At 44.2% G+C, this 20,168-nt stretch overlaps 1 protein-coding gene across 3 annotated transcripts in view; it reads right to left on the bottom strand.

Moving 5' to 3' along the window:
- Nucleotides 1–20,168, bottom strand: part of WASF3 (WASP family member 3) — a 76,835-nt gene that overhangs the window by 3,081 nt on the left and 53,586 nt on the right. For 2 of the 3 annotated variants that reach the window (XM_070800255.1, XM_070800256.1), the window contains exons 4-9: nucleotides 17,159–17,293; nucleotides 14,949–15,102; nucleotides 10,942–11,059; nucleotides 6,909–7,084; nucleotides 2,585–2,848; nucleotides 783–1,150 (exon numbers count right to left, since the gene is read on the bottom strand). In XM_070800255.1, coding sequence (XP_070656356.1) covers nucleotides 783–1,150; nucleotides 2,585–2,848; nucleotides 6,909–7,084; nucleotides 10,942–11,059; nucleotides 14,949–15,102; nucleotides 17,159–17,293 — 1,215 coding nt within the window. Of the gene's footprint in view, nucleotides 1–782; nucleotides 1,151–2,584; nucleotides 2,849–3,655; nucleotides 3,823–6,908; nucleotides 7,085–10,941; nucleotides 11,060–14,948; nucleotides 15,103–17,158; nucleotides 17,294–20,168 lie in introns of all 3 variants that reach the window. The other variant, XM_019971483.2, reaches the window with a different exon arrangement.

A 20,168-nucleotide genomic window follows, 5' to 3' on the forward strand; every position in this document is an offset into this window, starting at 1 on the left:
GCGGCTCAGAATGCAATCCCTCCGCTCGCTCCGATTTAAACAGAGATGGACCAACAAGCCTATTAGACTTTTTTTGGCCTACTGACGCTAGCATAAAACGTTTTAGAAACTGGATGGGAAATGCTTGGGAAATAGATGTTACAGGACCAAGAAAAAAAATAAAATGTATAGGAGTCGTGACATTCCTTAAGTGATGTATTGAAATGTAAGATAGTCAGTTACGATTCCAGCGCGCATCAGCACCGAGAAAGAACATTCTAGAGCAGCACAGCCCAACCAGGGAGCCACCGGCCACCAGAGGCTGTTTCAAGGTTTCCAGTGGCCCCCTATACTGGGACAATTGTGCCAACACGAGTGTTTCCGTCATGAAGACCATACTCCTGGTCGGCCTGCAGCTCACTGGCACATCAAACTAAAAATACGAAAAGGCTAATACGTATCCTAGATATGAAAAACTAGTCTGAAAAACTAGATCACTGACAGGAGCTCATTTTCTTTAATTTATACTTTTGACCTTAGAGTAAGATGCAGTGAAAAAAAGAAGATCCAATTAATTGATGATCATTTTTATAATCTATTCCTAGTCAAGTAAAGCTTTCCTGAATTCTCAGTGCTTTATCACCGTGTTTACTTGGTGCTGAAAAAACACATCAGCTGTTAAAAAAAAAAAAAAAACCGAGGCTCCTGTCACCCTCTCCTAAACGCCATCTGGTGGAGGTTGGAGCTGCTGGAAACCGAGGAGGCCATGGCTGGTGGGCCGCTGTCCTGGGACGGGCACTCACCCATCCGGATGGCGGCGAGGAGGTCGCTGCGGGCGTCGCTGACGGGCGGCTGCACAGCCTCCTGCCTCTTGGCTTCAGCCCCCGGAGGGGCGTGCATTGGGGAGGAGGAGAGCGAGGAGCCGGCACCTGGAGGGCCGGGCGGGGGCGGTGGGGGGCCTGGGGGCGGCGGGGCTGTGACCACAAGCCCACCGGAGGGAGGGTGGGGAGGGCCAGCGTAGGCGGATCCGGCGGAGGCCGGGAAGGGGGGCTGCAGGGGCATCTGGAGGGGGCAGACGAAAGCAGTTTGTGCGGAGGGGATCACGGGTGGGGGCGGGGGCGGTGGGGGTCCTGAGGGGCTGTAATACTCCGTGATCTGAGCCGGCAGCATCCTGTCAGAGACAGGAAGCAAAGAATCACTAGAGAGCAATGGCTGGTCCCATCCTCAGAGGGTATCCCCCACCTCGGAGACAGCAGCCCCACCCCCCAAGACACTGCCCACGCTGTCATGTGAAACACTGCAGGACGCAAACAACCATGCTTTGGACCACAGGTCATCACAAGTCACTGTGATGGGATTCAAGATGGTCTGCTGACGTGCACCAAATGATAACCACTGGAAAAGGTGACGTCTACAGAGCGCTGGACAGCTGACTGCAGCACAAAGAAGTCAGGACAAGGCATTGTTACACGGGGGCATCTCAGAAAAGGTGCTTGGAAATCTGTCTTATAAGGGTTCTGAGGCCAATCAGATTGGCAAATTCTGTATTTTACATCCCGTCCCCATATAAATTCCCCAAAGCCCACAAAGCCCATCAGAACATCCAAAGCTTCGAAAACCCCTCCAGCCAAGAAACCTGCAGAGTTCTATTTAGCTGAGGGTTTTCCAAACCAACTGGACCACAAACTCTCTCTGCCTGACACTCAGAGCCTCAGAACACTCTGTGGGAACCCTGAGTTACAGATAACCAAATTGCAGGGACCGTCTAAGACCCTGCGGTCGGAGAGAAAACCTCTGGGGGCTGAGGGATGTACGTTTAGAGCGCCACCCTCGCTACTCCAGAGTGGAGAAAACCCTGTCCGTGGAAACACGTGTTCAATCCCCTGGGTGCCAACTGGGAGGGACTAAACTCTTGAAAGACTGAGCTTAAGCCAAAAAGACTGCTTACCAAAATACAGGCAGTGCTTAACTTAATAAGCCCTTAACATGAGGATCTTTTTTTAGGAGATGTTTGAACCTTTCCCAAAAGACACAGAACAACAGGACCTGGAGGCAGAATGACATTTGGGTGCCCAGAGGCCAGGGCTACGTGCATCCACGTCTAAGAAGTCCTGTGTTGCTTATTATCGTTGTCTCCTTTGAGATTCGGATTCTCTGGAGCATTTGGGACCCGCTCACAAAACTGGCAAGTTGTCCTTTGCCAAGGCCCTGGCTTGGTCATTCAAACACAAAGATAATGTGTGTTCACGAACATAGACACAAACCTGAGGCTTATGTGTAATAAAAGGGGAGCAGCGTGACCCTGCCTTTCCTAACAGAGTTTCTCATAACGGATGGTATCTGCACCCGCTCATTCCTGGCTGCATCCTAGCCTCCAGAGTTCGGCTCAGTGTTCAGTGTTAGTCCCTCAGTCATGTCCGACTCTTTGTGACCCCATGGACTGTAGCCCACCAGGCTCCTCTGTCTATAGACTTCCCCAAGCAAGAATACTGGAGGGGGCTGCCATTTCCTTCTCCAGGTTATTCAGTGACAATTCCTCATCACCCACCCGCAAGACCCCCATGCAATGGTGAGCCCCAGAGTGAGCCCAAGATGGGGTATTTACCCGTAGTCGGCTGGGGCCATGGGTGCGGGGGCCTGGGGGCCCTCCGTGGCCTGCGGTGGGGGTGGTGGGGGCTGCTGGGGCCTGTTCAGGGCCAGGTGCCGGGCCGAGGCTGACGGGGGCCGGAACTCGTGCTCGGGGGCCTGGGCTGCCGGCCCGTGGGACGGGGCGTCACCTGCTCCGTAGGAAGGGGTCCCAGGCTGCGGGTGCAGAGAGTGGTTGGGGGTGGCCGGGTACGAGTAATCCGTGACATCCGATGCATGGGACCTGCGGGCCAGAGCCAGGGGTGGGAGAAAGTGGCGTCAGTTAAGAAGACTTCCCCCACCCCGGCCACCAGGCATCAGCGTACATTTAAATCAGAACACGGCAAGGCACAGAAATCACACGCTTATTCCCTGTACTATCGACAAGGTCGAGGCCCACAAGAGCTTCCAAGCACAATGCAATCATGACTTTAGCGGCAAAGCTCCAGGGTTAGGTTTCAGAGCCACAGCTGTGAAGTGCGTGGTCAGACAGACGGACAAGCGACAGACAGCACAGCCCCCTTCACAGCATCGCAGCGGACACGTTTGTAAGACAGGAGCCTCCAAGACAGGGCGCTGAACTTGAAAACGGCATCCAAGGTGGAAGATTTCAGCGGCGATTAAACTGAGCGCGTATAACTAGACCTTAACAAATGGCAGATGAATCGGGGGAAAAAAAATGAACGGTAAGAACAGAGAAAGAAGTCAAGAATGAGGTGAGTGGTAGTCTTCTTGAACAGGAGAGATGTATTTATGGCCAAAAGAGAGAGAAGGAACACAGTGCCGCAGGCAGAAGCCCTCTTGCTGCCTCCAAGGCTTGCGGGAGAGAGAAACTCTGAAAGGGTGCACGCGTCTCCGTGTTAGTTGGCAGAGTTCAGAAGAATGCTGGGACCCTGGGGGTACCGCTGGGGGTGGGAAGGGCTGGGCAGCGCCGCAGGGCGTTAGTCACCCGGGTTATGGGACGTGTGGTCAGTACAGGGCAGAGCATCCTCTCGTGACGCCGAAGCAGGGGGCCGTGGGGGCGGGGACCGGAGCAAGCGGAAGCACAAACCCGGCGGGCGTCCTGTGCTCTGCCGCGCCCCCCGCCTGCTGCAGCTTCCTCGCGTCACTCATGAACTCAATGCCCATCTTCCTTCTCTCCCACTCTTCTCTTCTGGTCCTGACTTTTCTCACACTTATTTGCTGGCTTCTGTTGGGATTCAGCTTGTGTCTCTCTCTCTGAAGGGAAGAGGCAAACACACGTCGGGTCTTTGGAATTCAGACAGCAGCTTCCCCAGGACATCACTGCATAGAAAAGTTCTCTAAATGGCAAAAGACTACTGTTTTTGTTTTTTTTTTCCTTTTTTCTTCCCTAATTTCAATATAAACATAATTTGTAACTCACTTCCTTTTTCCCTCATGTACAGTATGAACTGTACATTATGGTGTGCATATGACTGTCTTTTGAACTATGCCAACTGTTGGCAAGGGAGTTAAAAATATTTTCAGTGGGGGAAGAATCTGACCTGTTCTTAGTTTTAGCGTATTTTAAAAATGTAGATACCTGAAACTCTGGATTCCCTGATGATGGGAGCGTGGCCCCGTGTGGGTAACTGTGTCATAGCCGGGGTACAACTTTCAAATGGAAACAAACTTATCTACAGGCTACAGAGTGCTTCTGATGGGGTGAGGAGCCGGGGCTGGAAATATCATGGCACAATTCAGAGCTCTGTTCTGTAAGGTTCGGGGTGATAGAGGGCCGAATGGAGGCAATGGAGGACAAAACTGGATGGAGGACAGATGCGAGCAGGGCATGCCCAATGTCGGGAATTACAGCAGGAGAGCCTGGGGGGCAGGGCTCTGTGACGGTGGTGGGGTGGAGTGGAGAGGGGGCTGACTGGTCACTCGAGGTGTCACTGCCCCTGTTCAGGGGACACTGGTAGGCTGGACAAGAGATGAGGAGGAGGGTGACTGCTGAGCGAAAAGGACCCCCCAACAGGAAGGCAGAATCAGCCTCAGGAGACATGGCACTCGTGTGAGCCCGGGCGGGTGGTCCTGAAGCTGCAGGGGCACCAGGAGTTATCTGTTAGGGGAAAGAGAATGTGGAAGAGTGAAGAAAAGATGGGACAGGAGGAAGTGTCAGCAGTGGAGACTCAGTGGGAGAAGCAAATGAAGCCCTCGGGGTTCTGCGGGAGGGCAGGGTCGAGTGGCTGCGACCCAGGGTCAGGCAGCTGCAACACCCAGAACAGGGCGAGGAAGGGGGAAGCACAGGGGCCGGGGGGCACCCTGCTTCCCAACTGATGTGGGGAGCCAGGGACGAGCATTTGATCAAGGCCCATCCTAAACGTATGCTTAGAATCAAACCATTCCTGATGATCTACAAAGAGAGTGAAAACTTATCATTAGTTTGTGTGATGAGCTGAAAATGTATTACTTACAAGAATAAATTATATACATACCATCAAACTTAATGCTCAAATTTCCCTCAGTTACCCTGAGTACATCCATTAAAAACCACGTTTCTAAATAACACTTAAAACAGGAACGTGTGAAAGTCGCTCAGTTGCGTTTGACTGTTTGCAATCCCATGGACTGTAGCCCACCAGGCTCCTCTGTCCAAGGGATTCTCCAGCAAGAATACTGGAGTGGGTAGCCATTCCCTTCTCCAGGGGCTCTTCCCAACCCAGGGATTGGCCCAGGTCTCCCACACTGCAGGCGATTCTTTGTTCTCTGAGCTACCAGAGAAGCCCAGGAATATGAGACATTATAAAATCAAAAGGTAAATAACACAGGGCAGACTTCAATTTCATTAAGTAAAAAATATACACATGTACAGAAAAAAGACCAAAAAGAGAAATACACTAAAATACAAAAACAGTGGTTTCTCTGGTAATAAGATTATGAATAATTTTTTCCAAATATAAAAATTTAATCTTATTTTATAATAAGAAAACTGTTATACTTTCATAAAATAAAAAGTATCCAAAATAATTTAAGGGCTATAATCCATCAATTTTATACCCAGCATGGCACGTCTAATCTCAGATTCCAGAATGAATATCGATTAATTCAACTGAAAGATTTTTAAAAACTCATTTTTCCATCTGTACCTATGGAAAGACTTATGTATGGATTATTACAAAGTGTACGTTTTGCACGAATAAACAGTCAGAGCTTAGCCGGAGAAAACCGAGCAGCAGATATGACATCCTGGGAGCTGTGAAGTTCACGTACTTCTCACCCAAAGAACTATGAGCGGAAGTGTATCTTCAGTCTTACTTTCTACAGAGATAAACTGACACAAAGACTAAAACTTGAGGCTACAGCTCAGTTAAAGCTCCAGGAATTGTCAGATCATTACCTGATAACAGCTTCTACAGAAAAATCTAGACCCTGCGTCAGTCAGTGACCGGCAGCCCTTGTGGGGAAGTGTATTTATGGGAACTGTACCCACCGAGCACTAAGCATCTTCTGTACATTAGTCTGAGCTAAACATGGAGGTTAATACGCATTTCTTAAAACACAGATTTATTGCAAGGTCCAGGTTACTGCTGATGTAAGAATCCTCTATTCACGTTTTTAAATGCCGATGGAAGAGCCCACCTTTACAGAAGCAGAAATACGAAATTAACTGTAAATTACAATTACTGGTCAGTTCTTCCTGTCCAGTGAAGCCCTTTTGGGATAGATGCTGCTTAGGGACCATGTCTTTCACATCTGCAAGAAAACAGTTTTACTGAATTGCTAACAATTCTTAAATTCCTAAGAGAATTCTCCTCCTGCAATTAGAATACGTAAGATTAGCAAACTGAAAGGGGCGGGGGGAAACTTTGTTCATCCCTTTTGGAAAGGTTATCAAGAAGAACAATGAAGTTATTCCTTGATCACATCAATCGCTACCAATCATTTCAGATACCAAGTGGCAAAGGAAAAGCAAAATTCTAAGCAAAAGAGGCAGAGAAAGAATGAAACGATTATCAAAATGAAAATGCCAGTTATGGGCAGGTACTAAGCCCAAATTCAGAATCGAGGTTAAAATAGTACATCTTGATTAGTAGAATGATTAAGTGAAGTCACAGATGGAAAATGATGCAAAGTAACCCAACACCAAACAAAACTAAAGTATTATTTCAAACTCAAAACATATGCAACACTCATCTTTAGGGAAAGTTTGGAAACACACTGTGGTCCATATAAACACAAAGCCGTGCTACGCTTCCACTTACAGGGAAGCCAAGCCCCGCTCACCCTCACAACGCATGCATGCACACGCGCGCGCACACACACACACACACACACACACACACACACACACATACACACACCTAGTGTCTGGGGACAAGGATCCTTCAGAAGACGCTCCGTGGTGTGCGCTCTGTGATAACCTGGTGTCAGGTCTAAGCTCTTTGTCATACGCCATCATATTCCATTCTTGGCGCCTGTTTCTGGCTTTTCTAACCTTTTTCACCTCCCGGGTTGTGCCATCTATACGCTTTTGCTCCTGACGTCCAAGGAGGAAGGCAAGCGTGCCGAGACAGAGGGAAGGAAAAGAGCAGGTTAGTGCGGTTGCCACGGCAGCAGTGAGCCTGGGGTGCAGACAGGGCAGGCCCCTTTCCATCACTCCCGGGTCGAGAACCTCCTAACACCCTCGCCCAACTCAGACCCAACCAAGAAAACAGACACTTACTAATTTAACACCAACACGTAAAAGTTACTATGCTGCAGTTTCAAGAGTTGCTTACCATCATTTTTGGTCAAGAATTCTCACCTCACTAAGATTTAGCTTCTTTTCAGTGTACGATACTTCTAGATCTATTTTATACACATGAAATACCTGCCTGCTCCAGAGACATCATTTCCCACCCTTATACTGCTCTGACTTGTTAATGTGTAATTATCTGTCACAAAATAATTTTAAGTGTTCAGTTTCAAAAGGATTATTTCAGAATATTTGAGTGAACCCTGCAACTAGCTTAACACAAACTAAAAACAAGGTTAAGAACTTACCTTCCCTCTCACTCCTGCTCCAGATCTACTTTGCCAGTAAAAATGTCTTCAATAAATAACTTGGGTTCTATGCAGGTGCTTTTTTAAAGGTGAGGACCCTACTTCCATATGTGTTTATATGTCCTTCCTGCTCCCCTCGTGAAATCTGATGATCTTCGGGAAACCGATCTATGAGCCTTTAAGTCCTACGCCCCCCTTACAGCCCCTCCACACGTGGCTCTGCAATGAACAAATCCAGGTAACAAGATGTTCACTATGGCTGGGGCACCTGCCAAGCCCGGAAGGTATGAATGGAAAACAAGAGAGGACAGGTGTCTGCCCTCATGGGGATTGCGATCTCACCCAAGCTGAACTCCCAACTGTCAATGGAAAGGAACCATTAAAAACTACATTTTAAAATTTTAAATAAATGAAGATAATGCCTAATAACAATAGCGATAATCTTCACAACTGGAGGAGTCCTTTTAGGGGCATAAACTGGTCCAGTCCTGAGAGGGTCAAGAGCAAGAGGGTGGCACCTTTCAAAATTTTAAGTCCACACTGCACTGCTGGGAACTGACCCTGAAGAAATACCTGTACCTGAGTACAGGTACCCCTCCAGTGCTGTATCAGGGACAGTTTGGAAGCAACCTAAATACTCATTAATTCATTAACTGGTAAATAGCTCATGAAGTATCCAAACTTTGGAATATAATACAACTATTAAGAAGAACAAAGTACATCTTTATTATATCATGATATGGATATGTCTGTATCTATTGTACACCTGTATTATGAATGCACAGCTGTTACCAGAGGGCAGTTATGCCTGGGAAAGGGAGACACTCACCTCCAAATTTTCTAAACACATGTGTTTACTTCAGGATGGGTTGGGCATTTTACAACTGGTGTGTACTGTCTGAATGCTTTTAAAATCAAGAGAAAGAAAAGGAGGGAGATTTCTCTGGATTCCAACATACCTCCTGCTTGAGAGTCACTGTCTTCGACTAATTAATAGCTATCACCCTTACTTTTAAGAGATGAATGCTGAGTGGGTAGGGACAAGTGTGGTGGTATCTGCCACTCTCTTTACAATGGCTCAGCCTCCAATCTACCCATCAATGCACGGCCGACACACACACACACACACAAGCTGACTATGATGTAACACTGACCCTGACACATCTGCACCTGGCTACGCCGCCTACATGAAGACCCCAAGGCTGTCCCCAGCTCCTTTTTACACCTGGATGATCTCAGCTGCTGCTATTTAGAACGCTGCTCCATCCTGAAGCCCCACCACCTCCACGCACACACTCCGCTCAGCCAGCCTCTTCTATCTGCATCTCAGGGACAGACCTCCTCCCCTCTCCACATCCTCCCCCACGGTCACCTCGCCTCCTGCTGCCCACCCCCGACAAAGCCACCCGATCCCTCACTTTCCAGCTCTGCAACTTCAGCCTGACACCAACGTCGTTATTTGCATGACTTAAAAAAATGTTTTTACACCAGCAAACGAAGGAAATTTCATGTTCAGAAACAACGGATGTCTTCTCCCCAAATTTTCTAAATTAATTCTTCCTTCCCATGGGTTTGTCTGTTCCAAATAAGAGTGTGACTCCTGGGGTTTCTAGAATCCTGGGAAATGAAGGCTACCTTGCCTCGTTTTCTGTTCCTATAGAAAGCAGATTTTGTATTAAAAATGTCAAATTTCTTTCCCTCCTTATGAGTTCCAGAGGATGGCATGACTTTTTTTAATGTTTGTTTCCCCCACTCAACTCTCATCTCCATGAGGGTGATAGTCCTTTCTTTTACATCACAGCCTTTAGAAGGCATTCAAAAAAGAACCACTATACAAATGAATGAAGGAGAAATTCTCATCAGAATTTTATGTGTTTGAGGCACACAGGATGAGACAAAACCACCAAGGAAATGACAAATAATTCTGTACTGAGGGTAATCACACACAGTGGACAAGACTGCTTTCCCCTGAAGAACAGTGGTGGAAAAGTTAAATATTTTTGCCAAAATGAACACTGCTGCTTCGAGGGAATTCTGGGAGGCCATCTGAAAGGAGGCATGCTTTAAAGGAGAGAACTTGTAAAGTCTTGGGATTCTGCCCTGGTGCCATGAAGAGGTTTGGGGATTCAGAGCCACAGGCCTTCAAATCTCCGTTCTTCTTTGGAGAGATCAGCATCTTCCCATTCTGCACTTCAGTCCTTAGCAGTGTCTTTGCTTGAATATTGCTCCACTTGAACACCCAGCAACCCTTCCAAGATTCCCCATTAAATCACTCCAACGGGATTCTCCAGGCAAGAATACCGGAGCAGGTTGCCATGCTGTTCTCCAAGGGATCTTCCCGACCCAGGGATCGAACCTGGGTCTCCTGCATTGCAGGCGGATTCTTTACCATCTGAGCCCCCTGGCAAACCCCAAGAAGAGCACACAGATGACAATCTGAGATATTCCCTCCCAGGATTTGAGGTAACGTTTCACACCTGCAGTCTGCGACTGCCGTGCTCCCTTTCTGAAATCCTGTCTTCCAGTCTCCAGTCCTCTTCCATCCTGAACTGTCACTCCTGCGGCGCCAGCACCTCCTAGTTGTCTCAAGCCTCCAGGGAGCCGGCCCACAAAATGCTAATGAGCTCTTAACTCACACACTAGATGGTCATTTTTTAAAACATCATTCATATATAAAAGGCTTGGCAACTAATTGCCTTTGGAGAATTAACTGATTTTCAGTCATTTAAGTCTAATTTCTGGGCCCCAAAGAGACAATTTTCAAAATAGAAGTTCCTGAACCCGAGGGTGGGTTTGTCCCTCTAAGAGTGTTTGCAAGGCAGGCACCTCAGTTCTCCTGCCTACGACCACCCCACCAAAGGGAAGCAGCTCATTTTCAGGAAATACTATCCTTTCAGTGTGCTGACCACACATGCTTTTCCATCCGATACGAACCTCTCTCACCAAGGTCTTAATTACAGTTAGGTGGCAGCCCAACAATTAATAATGTTAAAAATGCCAAAAGCAGATAATTCTAACTGATATGGAAGGTTGACTGCTTTATGAAATTTGAAAGTGCAAGAGAAAAGTTATAAAATGCAGTGACAAAACTGAAATTTTTGCCACTACTTTTATGAAAGCAAAGCAAGTTTTAGAGAATAAATCAATAGAATTTATTGCCAGTAGTACTGTATTACTGTGTTAGATTGAATGGTATCTTCATGTGAAGAATGCAACCTCTAGAAAAACTTCAGCACAAAACCCAGCATCTCAACTGTTTAAAAAAATGTACGGATCTTTAAATCTCTAATTTCTAAGTCAGCATCTCAATTACACATTTATATGAACATTTCCCATACTTGAATTCTTTACCTTTTGACGTCTTTTCTCTTTCCTTTTGTCTTCCGTGTCCTGTAGCATTTTTTCTTTCCAGAGGTCAAAGAAATAGGAAGGATCAGTATAGAACTTCAGCCCATCCTTCTTATCATCTCTGTAAATCAATGTATTACAAGTCAGGTGGGAAAAAAAGGTTGTATATTTTCATATCAGAGAAGGCAGTGGCACCCCACTCTAGTACTCTTGCCTGGAAAATCCCATGGACGGAGGAGCCTGGAAGGCTGCAGTCCATGGGGTCGCTGAGGGTCGGACGAGACTGAGCGACTTTACTTTCACTTTTCACTTTCATGTGTTGGAAAAGGAAATGGCAACCCACTCCAGTGTTCTTGCCTGGAGAATCCCAGGGATGGGGGAGCCTGGTGGGCTGCCGTCTATGGGGTTGCACATATGGGGTGATTATTAATGTTCATTTAAACTCACAAGATAACATCTGCATGAGGAATCTGAACTATCCTATACTCTCTGAAGTCTCCCAATTTTTCTTATTTGAAAAAAATGTGTGAACATGCAGTAACAGCAGTTTTTTCTAGAATAATTAAGTAAAAACTACTCTTGCATATTTAGATTTAGAAAACTGCTACCCCAAAATCACAATATGGCTCATAAACAGCAATATTTAATACCACAATTATTTCAAGGTATGTTCTGTTTATTCTAATGGGGGCTACATATAGAGATGGATGGATCTCTTAGCACATATATGTTCACTTCTATTCTGGAGCAACAAGGCTATTTGGATAAAAATTAGCAAGCACTCTGCCTTTTTTAAAAAATCAGGTTTGCCCAACATCTATAATTCAATTAGGAAAGGAGCAGAATATTCATGGTGCATACACGTAACTCGGATAGAAAGTGATGACCTAAATACTTTCCAAATGGAAAGTCTTAGTCACTCAGTCATGTCATGTTGTGACCCCTGGGGCTGTAACCCACCAGGCTCCTCTGTCCATGGAACTCTGCAGGCAAGAATACCGGAGTGGGTTGCCATTCCCTTCTCCAGGGTTCTAAATGGAAGTAACTCACAAAGAAAATTCACTTGCAGCTATTTAGTTTTCAAGAACTGCTATAATTACTATATATTAAAAAATATTTCAAGTCTTTATATGCTACTCATTCATCACAAAGTCAATAAAATGCAGCCAACATGGACGTGGACCCAAAGTTGTAATATACATCAATAGACAGCAAAGCTCAAAATAATCATGTTAAGAAGTGAACACTCTATCTGCTAATGCTTTAAAAACAGTATGTGACCTATATATTACCTTCAAGAGGAAGCAAAACATTTTCACTTAAAGACAGCATTTCAATTAGTCATTTGAGGCATACAGAGAAAGAAAAAAAAAATCAGAGAAATAAGTAAAGAGTTTGTGGCCCAGTAGTCAAACAAAGTGACATGAATTACTCGAGGGAAACTAGTCTTGAAGTCCCTGCTATGCCGGGTTCTCTAAGCTTCTCAGCATCAAATGATAAGCCAAGCTCTCAGGAGGGTGATCTGGCAATTCTCTGCCTGGAAGTCGCTAACAAACCAGCACAATCCACTCTGTACTTCAATTCTTTAGTTATTTAAAATCCTCTCTCTTCCCAATTTCCTAGTGACAAGCAACCTGCATTATTGGGATTTTACTGAAAACATTGTTGTGAAAAATATAAACTATTGCCCTAAGATACTACTAGGTTGTCAATATATTTGAGGACATAGAAAAACTGAGCAGCAACTTGCTGCAATTTAAAAATGTATAAAATGCATCTTCTTTTTTCAAAAGTGGAGCTAATACTTTGATGAGGAGTTACTACTTAATGGAACAAATATGTATAATAACTTAAGCAAACGTTAACCTTGACACCAGAATACAAGCAGAAATATTATATGTTTATTGCAACTAAACACTTGACTTTTCAGTCACACTGTACTTATTTAAAACTGTGTTGTCACTGTCATATGTAAATCCAACTGCAAAAGTTTGTGTTTTTTCCTACCAAAATATTTCTGCATTAATAAAAAGTAGATTTGAGTTGGCATGACTATTTTTAAACACACTATTAAAAGATATTTTTCTTTTCTATAAAACTGAATATACACAATATATATGAGCATCAATTTATTTTATGCAATTAAAAATTTTAACCACCACAAATATTTAATCATGATCTTGATTAGTCAAATATGAGTGGTTCATTGAGTTTTCTGGGTTTCTTTTTTCCTTTATAACAAAATATTTAGTGAGGTTTCTTAGGAAAATTTTAGTAAGTTCTCTGGCTCTGGAATAAATAAAGCTGAAATTGCCCCCAGAAAAATGTCTGCTGAACAAAAGCAAATTCACAAGTTAAAGCATTAGGCTTCCCATCCCATCTCACCTCTAGCTTGTCACAGAGCCACGGTTTGAGTTCCCAGAGTCACATGACAAATTCCCACTGGCTATCTATTTTACATACAGCAGAGCAGGAGGCAGGACGGAGGTACAAGAGGGAGGGGAAATGTGTACACCTATGACAGATTCATGTTGATGTACGGCAGAAACCAACACAGTATTATAAAGCAATTATCCTTCAATTAAAAATAAATTTTAAAAAGGTAAAAAAAAAATTAGGTTTACAATACTACTATTAATCTTTAAGTTGAGTATCTAAAGACTCCAGAAACATACATTTGTTTCATAGAAAAATGTGGTATCCTGATCCTCTCCCATCACAGCTTCCATGGAATCCCTATTTCATTTCCTGGAGCATCTTTCTGTCCATGCTGAAGAAAGGGATGCAGTCTGAACGACTACTTTCCCAGTAGAGCTGCAATAAAGGATGGATCCAAACATCTCCTTTTGGACCCCGAGAAAGGACAGGAATTCAGACCAAGAGAACCCCTGGGCACTGCCTGAGAAGGGCTACCAGACCCAGGAGAGCAGTAACGGATGTGGAGGACTCAGTGAATTCAGGAAGGTGGGGGCACCACCCAGTGGAGCTAATCCTGGGGGGCTGCGAGGATCACCCCCACCAGTCTAAGCTCATCAGAGGCTGAGGAGCGAGCTCTACAGGGGGTGAGAGATGGGGACGAACAGAGAATTACTGGGTAGGCCAAAAAGTTCGTTCGGGTTTTCCTGCAGCTGTTCCAAAAAACCCAAATGAACCTGTTAGCCAACCCAATACATGGAAACAGGAAAGAACTCAGTGACGCGGCAGCAGGTCGGAGAGGAGTTCTAAAGAGCGTTTTTAGTGTCTTCATAATAATTTTTGTACAGTTTATTTTTCGTTCTTTTTCTAGGAAGTTTGGTCCTGATAGAGTGTCCTACCAATTCAAATGAAAGGATACCTTCTTGATTCTATATTCACTCTTAGAAAACCCAACACTGCAGAACACACGTTTCTGAATTAAATAACACATGTCTGCGGGGCTGAAATGCTGAGACAGGTACTTGGCTGCATTAGAGATGAATTATGCAACTCCTTTAAACTTGACTTTGAACGTGAGGATCAACACAATCACACACCATTACTATGTAATGTGCCATCTTCTACTCACGATATCTGCATCTGAAAGCTAACATCAGAGCTCACACTTCCCTTGGTAAGCTTATCTGTATTTTGAAATACTCAAACTTTAGAAATTCTGTAAATCACTAATGTCATCGTGGTTGTTTTTGTTGTTGAGCTGCTAAGAGTCGACTCTTTTGTGACCCCAAGGACTGTAGCCTGCCAGGCTCCTCTGTCCATGTAATTCTCCAGGCAAGAACCCACTGGAGTGGGTTGTCTTTTCCTACTCCAGGGCATCTTCCTGACCCAGGGATCGAACCTGTGTCTCCTGCCTCTCCTGCATTGGCAGGAGGGTTCTTTACCATCTGTGCCACCTGGGAAGCCCAATTTCATCCTGGATAACACTGCAGTAATTATTCTCAAAGTTTGAAAAGATCTTTTCACCACACTGCCCACCTCTCTCAACTTACTTACCTGAGAGGCTCTGGGGACGCACCTGCACACAGAAGACCTACCTGTACGGTGTAAGGATGTTCAGAGGAGGCGGTTTATCGCTCTGGTTGTAAATGTCAGCAACAGGATTAGGAATGCTGTTCTTTGAAACCACCTGCTGGTCTTGGACTGTGGAACTTTTGAAAGCCTTTTTCATGTTGATATCCTGTAGTGACACTGTTTAGAGAAAAGTCCCCCAAGTCGGGTTATGTGGAAATATTTTGAACCGTTTAGAAACAAGTATAATTTGATTCACAATCATAAACATCTCCTAGAATAGCCGAATACATAACATCTATTCTAGCAGAATAATAGTACCTACTATTGTTCATTTAAAATCATGTTTACTAGTATGCACAACCCCTCCCTCTGATAAACAACAGTAATCTCTATAAATCATGTCTTTCCTTCTTTTGTGGCAATATAATGATTTCATTGAGCCTAATTATGAGTGCATCATTCTTTACTTAAATAGCATTTCTCAGAAACCACACAGGGATAAAGTTATGAGTGTAATAGGTATGTAAACACAAAGGTTCGGGGTATCCAGGGGGAGGGGAACCATTCAAACAGTTAATACGTCTGCAAAAAATACACCAATGTAGAAAGTGTATTAAGTTTTTCTGACAGTAATATTAAGGAGAAATGGTAAAGCTTTTCAGCACACCTAGAGTTCTGAAAATTAAGCAGCATGATACAAATCTGCACTAAGGAGTCTGAGAGAAGCAGGCTATTTACACTCATTTCTTGAGTCTGAACGGCATACTGCATCTCAGGTATCAACTCATCTGACCTTGACATGACTTTCTGAGGTGGGTGTACAGGCACATTCACCCATTGGACCAATGAGGCTGACGGTCAGGGGTGTTAAATGACCTTTCCAAGATTGCCCAACGGAGTGGCAGGATCACATAGAGCATAGATTTCCTGACTTGGTCAAGGATTCTTCTATAGGAATATCCACCAAGGAAAGTCTTAAGGGAGAATACTGATTGGGAAGGGAATGTAAGGCTATATAAAATGTGCTGTAGAATCTCACGATGCTAACCTTTTCCAGGGTAAAGTTTATCACAAGCATCACAACTGCAAGAGTCAACAAAAAGCTGAATAAAGACAAATATTTTTAAAATCATTTTTTATACCATTTGAAAAGTATATGATTGATTTAAAATATTAAAACTCCTTGTCTGAATAGACCCAGTAGCTATTCAAACTTTTCCTTTTAAATAAAAGACACATTTTAAAATTAAATTAAAAAGAGCACATCTCTAACTTCCTACTTTCTGTTGGAAAAGTAAGAATGTTCATAACAAATATTAAAGTCTCAATGTTCTACACTTGTTAAATTTTTAGTTCACTAATCTAATTTTGACCTTTGAAACAGATCTGAAGATAAGAAAACATGTTTTTTTGAGTGATGAGGGATGAATTTCATAAATAACTACATTAAAAAAAACTTTCAGTTTTTATTAATACTGCTATTGAAGGCCTAGTAGAAAAATAAGATGCTAGGATCATTTTAATGCCAGGAGGGAAACTGTAACTGCCTATATAAAGGGAAAAATAATTTTTAATTTGAGTGTTTTCTTCAAAGTAAATATAAAATGGCACATCTTGATTTGGGGAGATAGTTTTTTTCCCCCCAAAATAGTCTTTTATTTGAAAGAGACAAAAAGCGAAAAATTTTTTAAGGGATTGTTGAATTTTAATTTTTTTTGAAACTATCCTAATTTCAGGGAACGTCATCAAAATGACCATCAGTTAACTTCACAGCACCTGTGGATATTAACTTTGTTTCAGAGGCCTGAAGCCCTTCATTTCTGGGCAATTAAGTCAGCAGGATCGGCTCAATTACTTATAATTGGTCCTAAGCGGGGCAGAGGGTACAGGGCTCTCTTAGCTGGACAGTATCTTTGGAGTGAGTCTGTGATTTTTCCAGTAAGAAAGTATCTTTCCAATAACTACCAGTAACCTCCATTAGGACTTCTAACACTGAATGCATTCAGAGAGTCCTTTAAAACAAATACTGCGTGTGTCGTTTATTTACAAATTGAGTGTGGTTCACAAGGTAGACCAGATGTGACTCTTAATTACTAAGTAACCCTGCGCTGTGGGTTTTTCCCCTTGCTTTTCTTCTAGGAAAAGACGAGATGAAGGATGAGCGCACGACCTCGAGGAAGCAGCAGGGTGACTCCCTGCCCTCCTTCAGCATCACTCTCCAGGGATGACCTACCCTCTTCCACCGTGGAATCCAGCTGGGTGACCTTGACAGCGAGGCGATCAATCCTGTCCTGCAGAGAGTTTGCGCGGATGTAGAAGTTGTTGGCCTCGTTGAACAGCTCTCCGAATATGTCCTCAGCATGTTTGCCTGCAGAAGGCACCAACAGAAGGCCGCCTGTCAGAGGCCACACTCTCACCCAAGCCCAGCGCCAACCTCCGCATGTGTGGTTTTGTGCAAATCATCACAAAATGCATCACTATCAAAGGCCTGTAGGATTTTTCAAAATTTATTAGGAATATTCACATGTATCTGAAAGTGACCCCAAGTTGTAGGATTTTTAAATGACCCAGATAATACAGAATTTTTACTATGAGCTTTCCGACCCCACCAAGTTGCTTCCCACTAAATTAAGCTTCTTTGGGAAAAAATTAGCTCTCATTTTGCATGCTTTACGCATACACAGTTCAGGACCTGAACTTTCCTTTTACTTCCCAAGTAAACAAATTTGATTCAACAAATCATGTTGGCTTCTAAATTCAGGGTTTTAACCTCATTCACAATCAGCAACGTCAGATATCTTATACAGTGCCTCACACTTCCAATGGCATTAAATTCTTCTAATTCATATTTCAAAATCTAGGTATACAATGCTAACTCTGGCCCTCCCTAAAAATCAGTATGTTGAATTCTGAGTTAAACTTTTCTGTACAGATCTCTTCTTTCCCGTGAGTGCGAGACATACCTCCCATCTTCCTTAAAGTGTAATTAATAACATTTCTGAAAATTTCACAAGATCGGAATCAGTATCTGCTTTCACTCAATTTCCAAATCCTAACACCATTCCTTTACTCACTCAACAAACATTTAATAACTGCCTACTAAGCATGCAAGGTGCATTGGAGAAGGAAATGGCAACCCACTCCAGTGTTCTTGCCTGGAGAATCCCAGGGACGGGGGAGCCTGGTGGGCTGCTGTCTCTGGGGTCGCATAGAGTTGGAAACAACTGAAGCGACTTAGCAGCAGCAGCAGCAAGCATGCAAGGAGCATGAGTGCTAGATGCTACGGCATGAGTACGTTTAGTTCTTTAAGAAACGGCTAAACCGTCCTCCAGAGTGGCTGGACCATCCTGCGTTCCCACCAGCAATGAACGAGAGCTCCTGTTGCTCTCCACCCTCGTCCGCGCCTGGTGCTGTCAGTGTTTTATGTTTCGGCCGTTCTGATAGGTGTGTTTTATCTTGTTTTAAGCTGCGTTCCCCTGAAGACTGTGATGTGGAGCATCTTTTCATGGGCTTGTTTGCCATCTGCACATCTTCTCCAGTGAGAGGTCTGTTCGGATCTTTCGCCCATTTTTCAAACAAGTTGTTTATGTTGTTTATTGCTGAGTTTTAAGAGTTCTTTGGATATATTTTGGATAATGGTCCTTTATCAGATTATGTCTTTTGGAAACATCTTCTCCCAGTTGTTGGCCTTCTCCACAATATCTTTCGTAGAACATAAGTTTTTAATTTGGATAAAGTCCAGCTTATCAATTATTTCTTTCACTGTCATGCCTTTTTAGTACCGTATCTAAAAAGTCACAGTCATATCCGAGGTCATCTAGATTTTCTCCTTTGCTATCTTTGAGGAATTTCATTGTTTTACATCTAGGTCTACGATCCATTTTGACTTAATTTTTGTGACGGGTATAAGATGCATTGGTTTTATCTGCATATTCTATCAACTTATCACTCAAAAGAGAAGAGAGCCTGAACCTTCCCGGAAGAAGAGTCACCTGGAGCGAGAATAACTGTAACGCTTTCACCGCGCTTTACAGTTTACACGGTGCTCTCACACTCACTCTCCTTAGTCTTTGCTGTGAACCCCGAGACTATCACCTCCACGGGAGTTAAGAACCACCTGTGCCCACTGGGCATCCCCAGCTGTCCCCACCTGGGACAGAGCCTTCTGGCACCACCTGTATGATGACTGAGAACTCATGAGCCAAACACGGAGCCACTGCTCCCGCCTTCCAGGTGACTAAGCTGAGCACCAGGTGGTCCGTCCAGACACCGTGCCGAGAAAGTGGGAGGAACAGATGAAACGACAACGTGGGTCTCCTATCTTCTGATTCCCTGCCTTAGCACGTACTTCCCTCAGCTTTCTTGGCTAGAGATCAGCAACTTCCCATGAATTATCTCAGGTCATGAGACACTTGGAAATGTCCTGCTTACTTAATAAAATGGACTGAAATATTCTGCTGCTTCAGTGGTTACTCCTAGATACTGGATAAGCATCTCTTAAGAATTGAAAATCTGTATAATTTCATGAATTCTAACAGTGTAACTGTCTTAATAACAGGAATGCTGTCTGAGGAAATAAGATTAAGAAAGGAATCAATGAACACCACTAAAAATGGGAGTGGGGACTTTGACTTCTTATCTCAGTTAAGCAGTAGCTCGTTTCTCCTGAAGCTGAAAACCTGCGATGCAGCTCTCTGGAGTCACCTGAAATACTGCCGACAGTCCCCACTCACGCGATATACAAAATGGTTCCAAAAGGCAAACCAATTTAAAAAAAAAAGAGTCTTCAGATGAATTATGCATGCTTTTAAACACTGTAACTAGATGCGGCGTCCAATGGTAATGGCTGTTTGCTGCCTTTATTATGAACTTCCCGAGCAAGCCTTGTGTGTCTAATTACCTAATAGACATCTCCATGCTGGTGTCCTGTAAGAATCGCAATCCCTGGACAAGTTCTCATAGGAGCTCATGTTCCCATTAACTCAAACCCACACCTCTACATGCAAAGGCATGGTCCACCCGCGATGAAGCCCCAGAAAGAACAGAGTCACCGTGACTGCTCCCTCCCTCCACTGGCAGACACCAAACCTCTCCTGCGCCCACCCGCTGAGCTCCGGCCCTTCCTGTTTCTCTCCTGAATTACATCAACAGCTTTGTTTTCCTGGGTCCAGATTCACCTTCCATCCTTAAATCTGCACATCAGGATGCTGCTATTCCAACCCTTCATTGCTCCCGTCATCTCA

This window comes from Bos indicus, chromosome 12 (assembly GCF_029378745.1).
Source record: "Bos indicus isolate NIAB-ARS_2022 breed Sahiwal x Tharparkar chromosome 12, NIAB-ARS_B.indTharparkar_mat_pri_1.0, whole genome shotgun sequence".
Taxonomy (NCBI): domain Eukaryota; kingdom Metazoa; phylum Chordata; class Mammalia; order Artiodactyla; family Bovidae; genus Bos; species Bos indicus.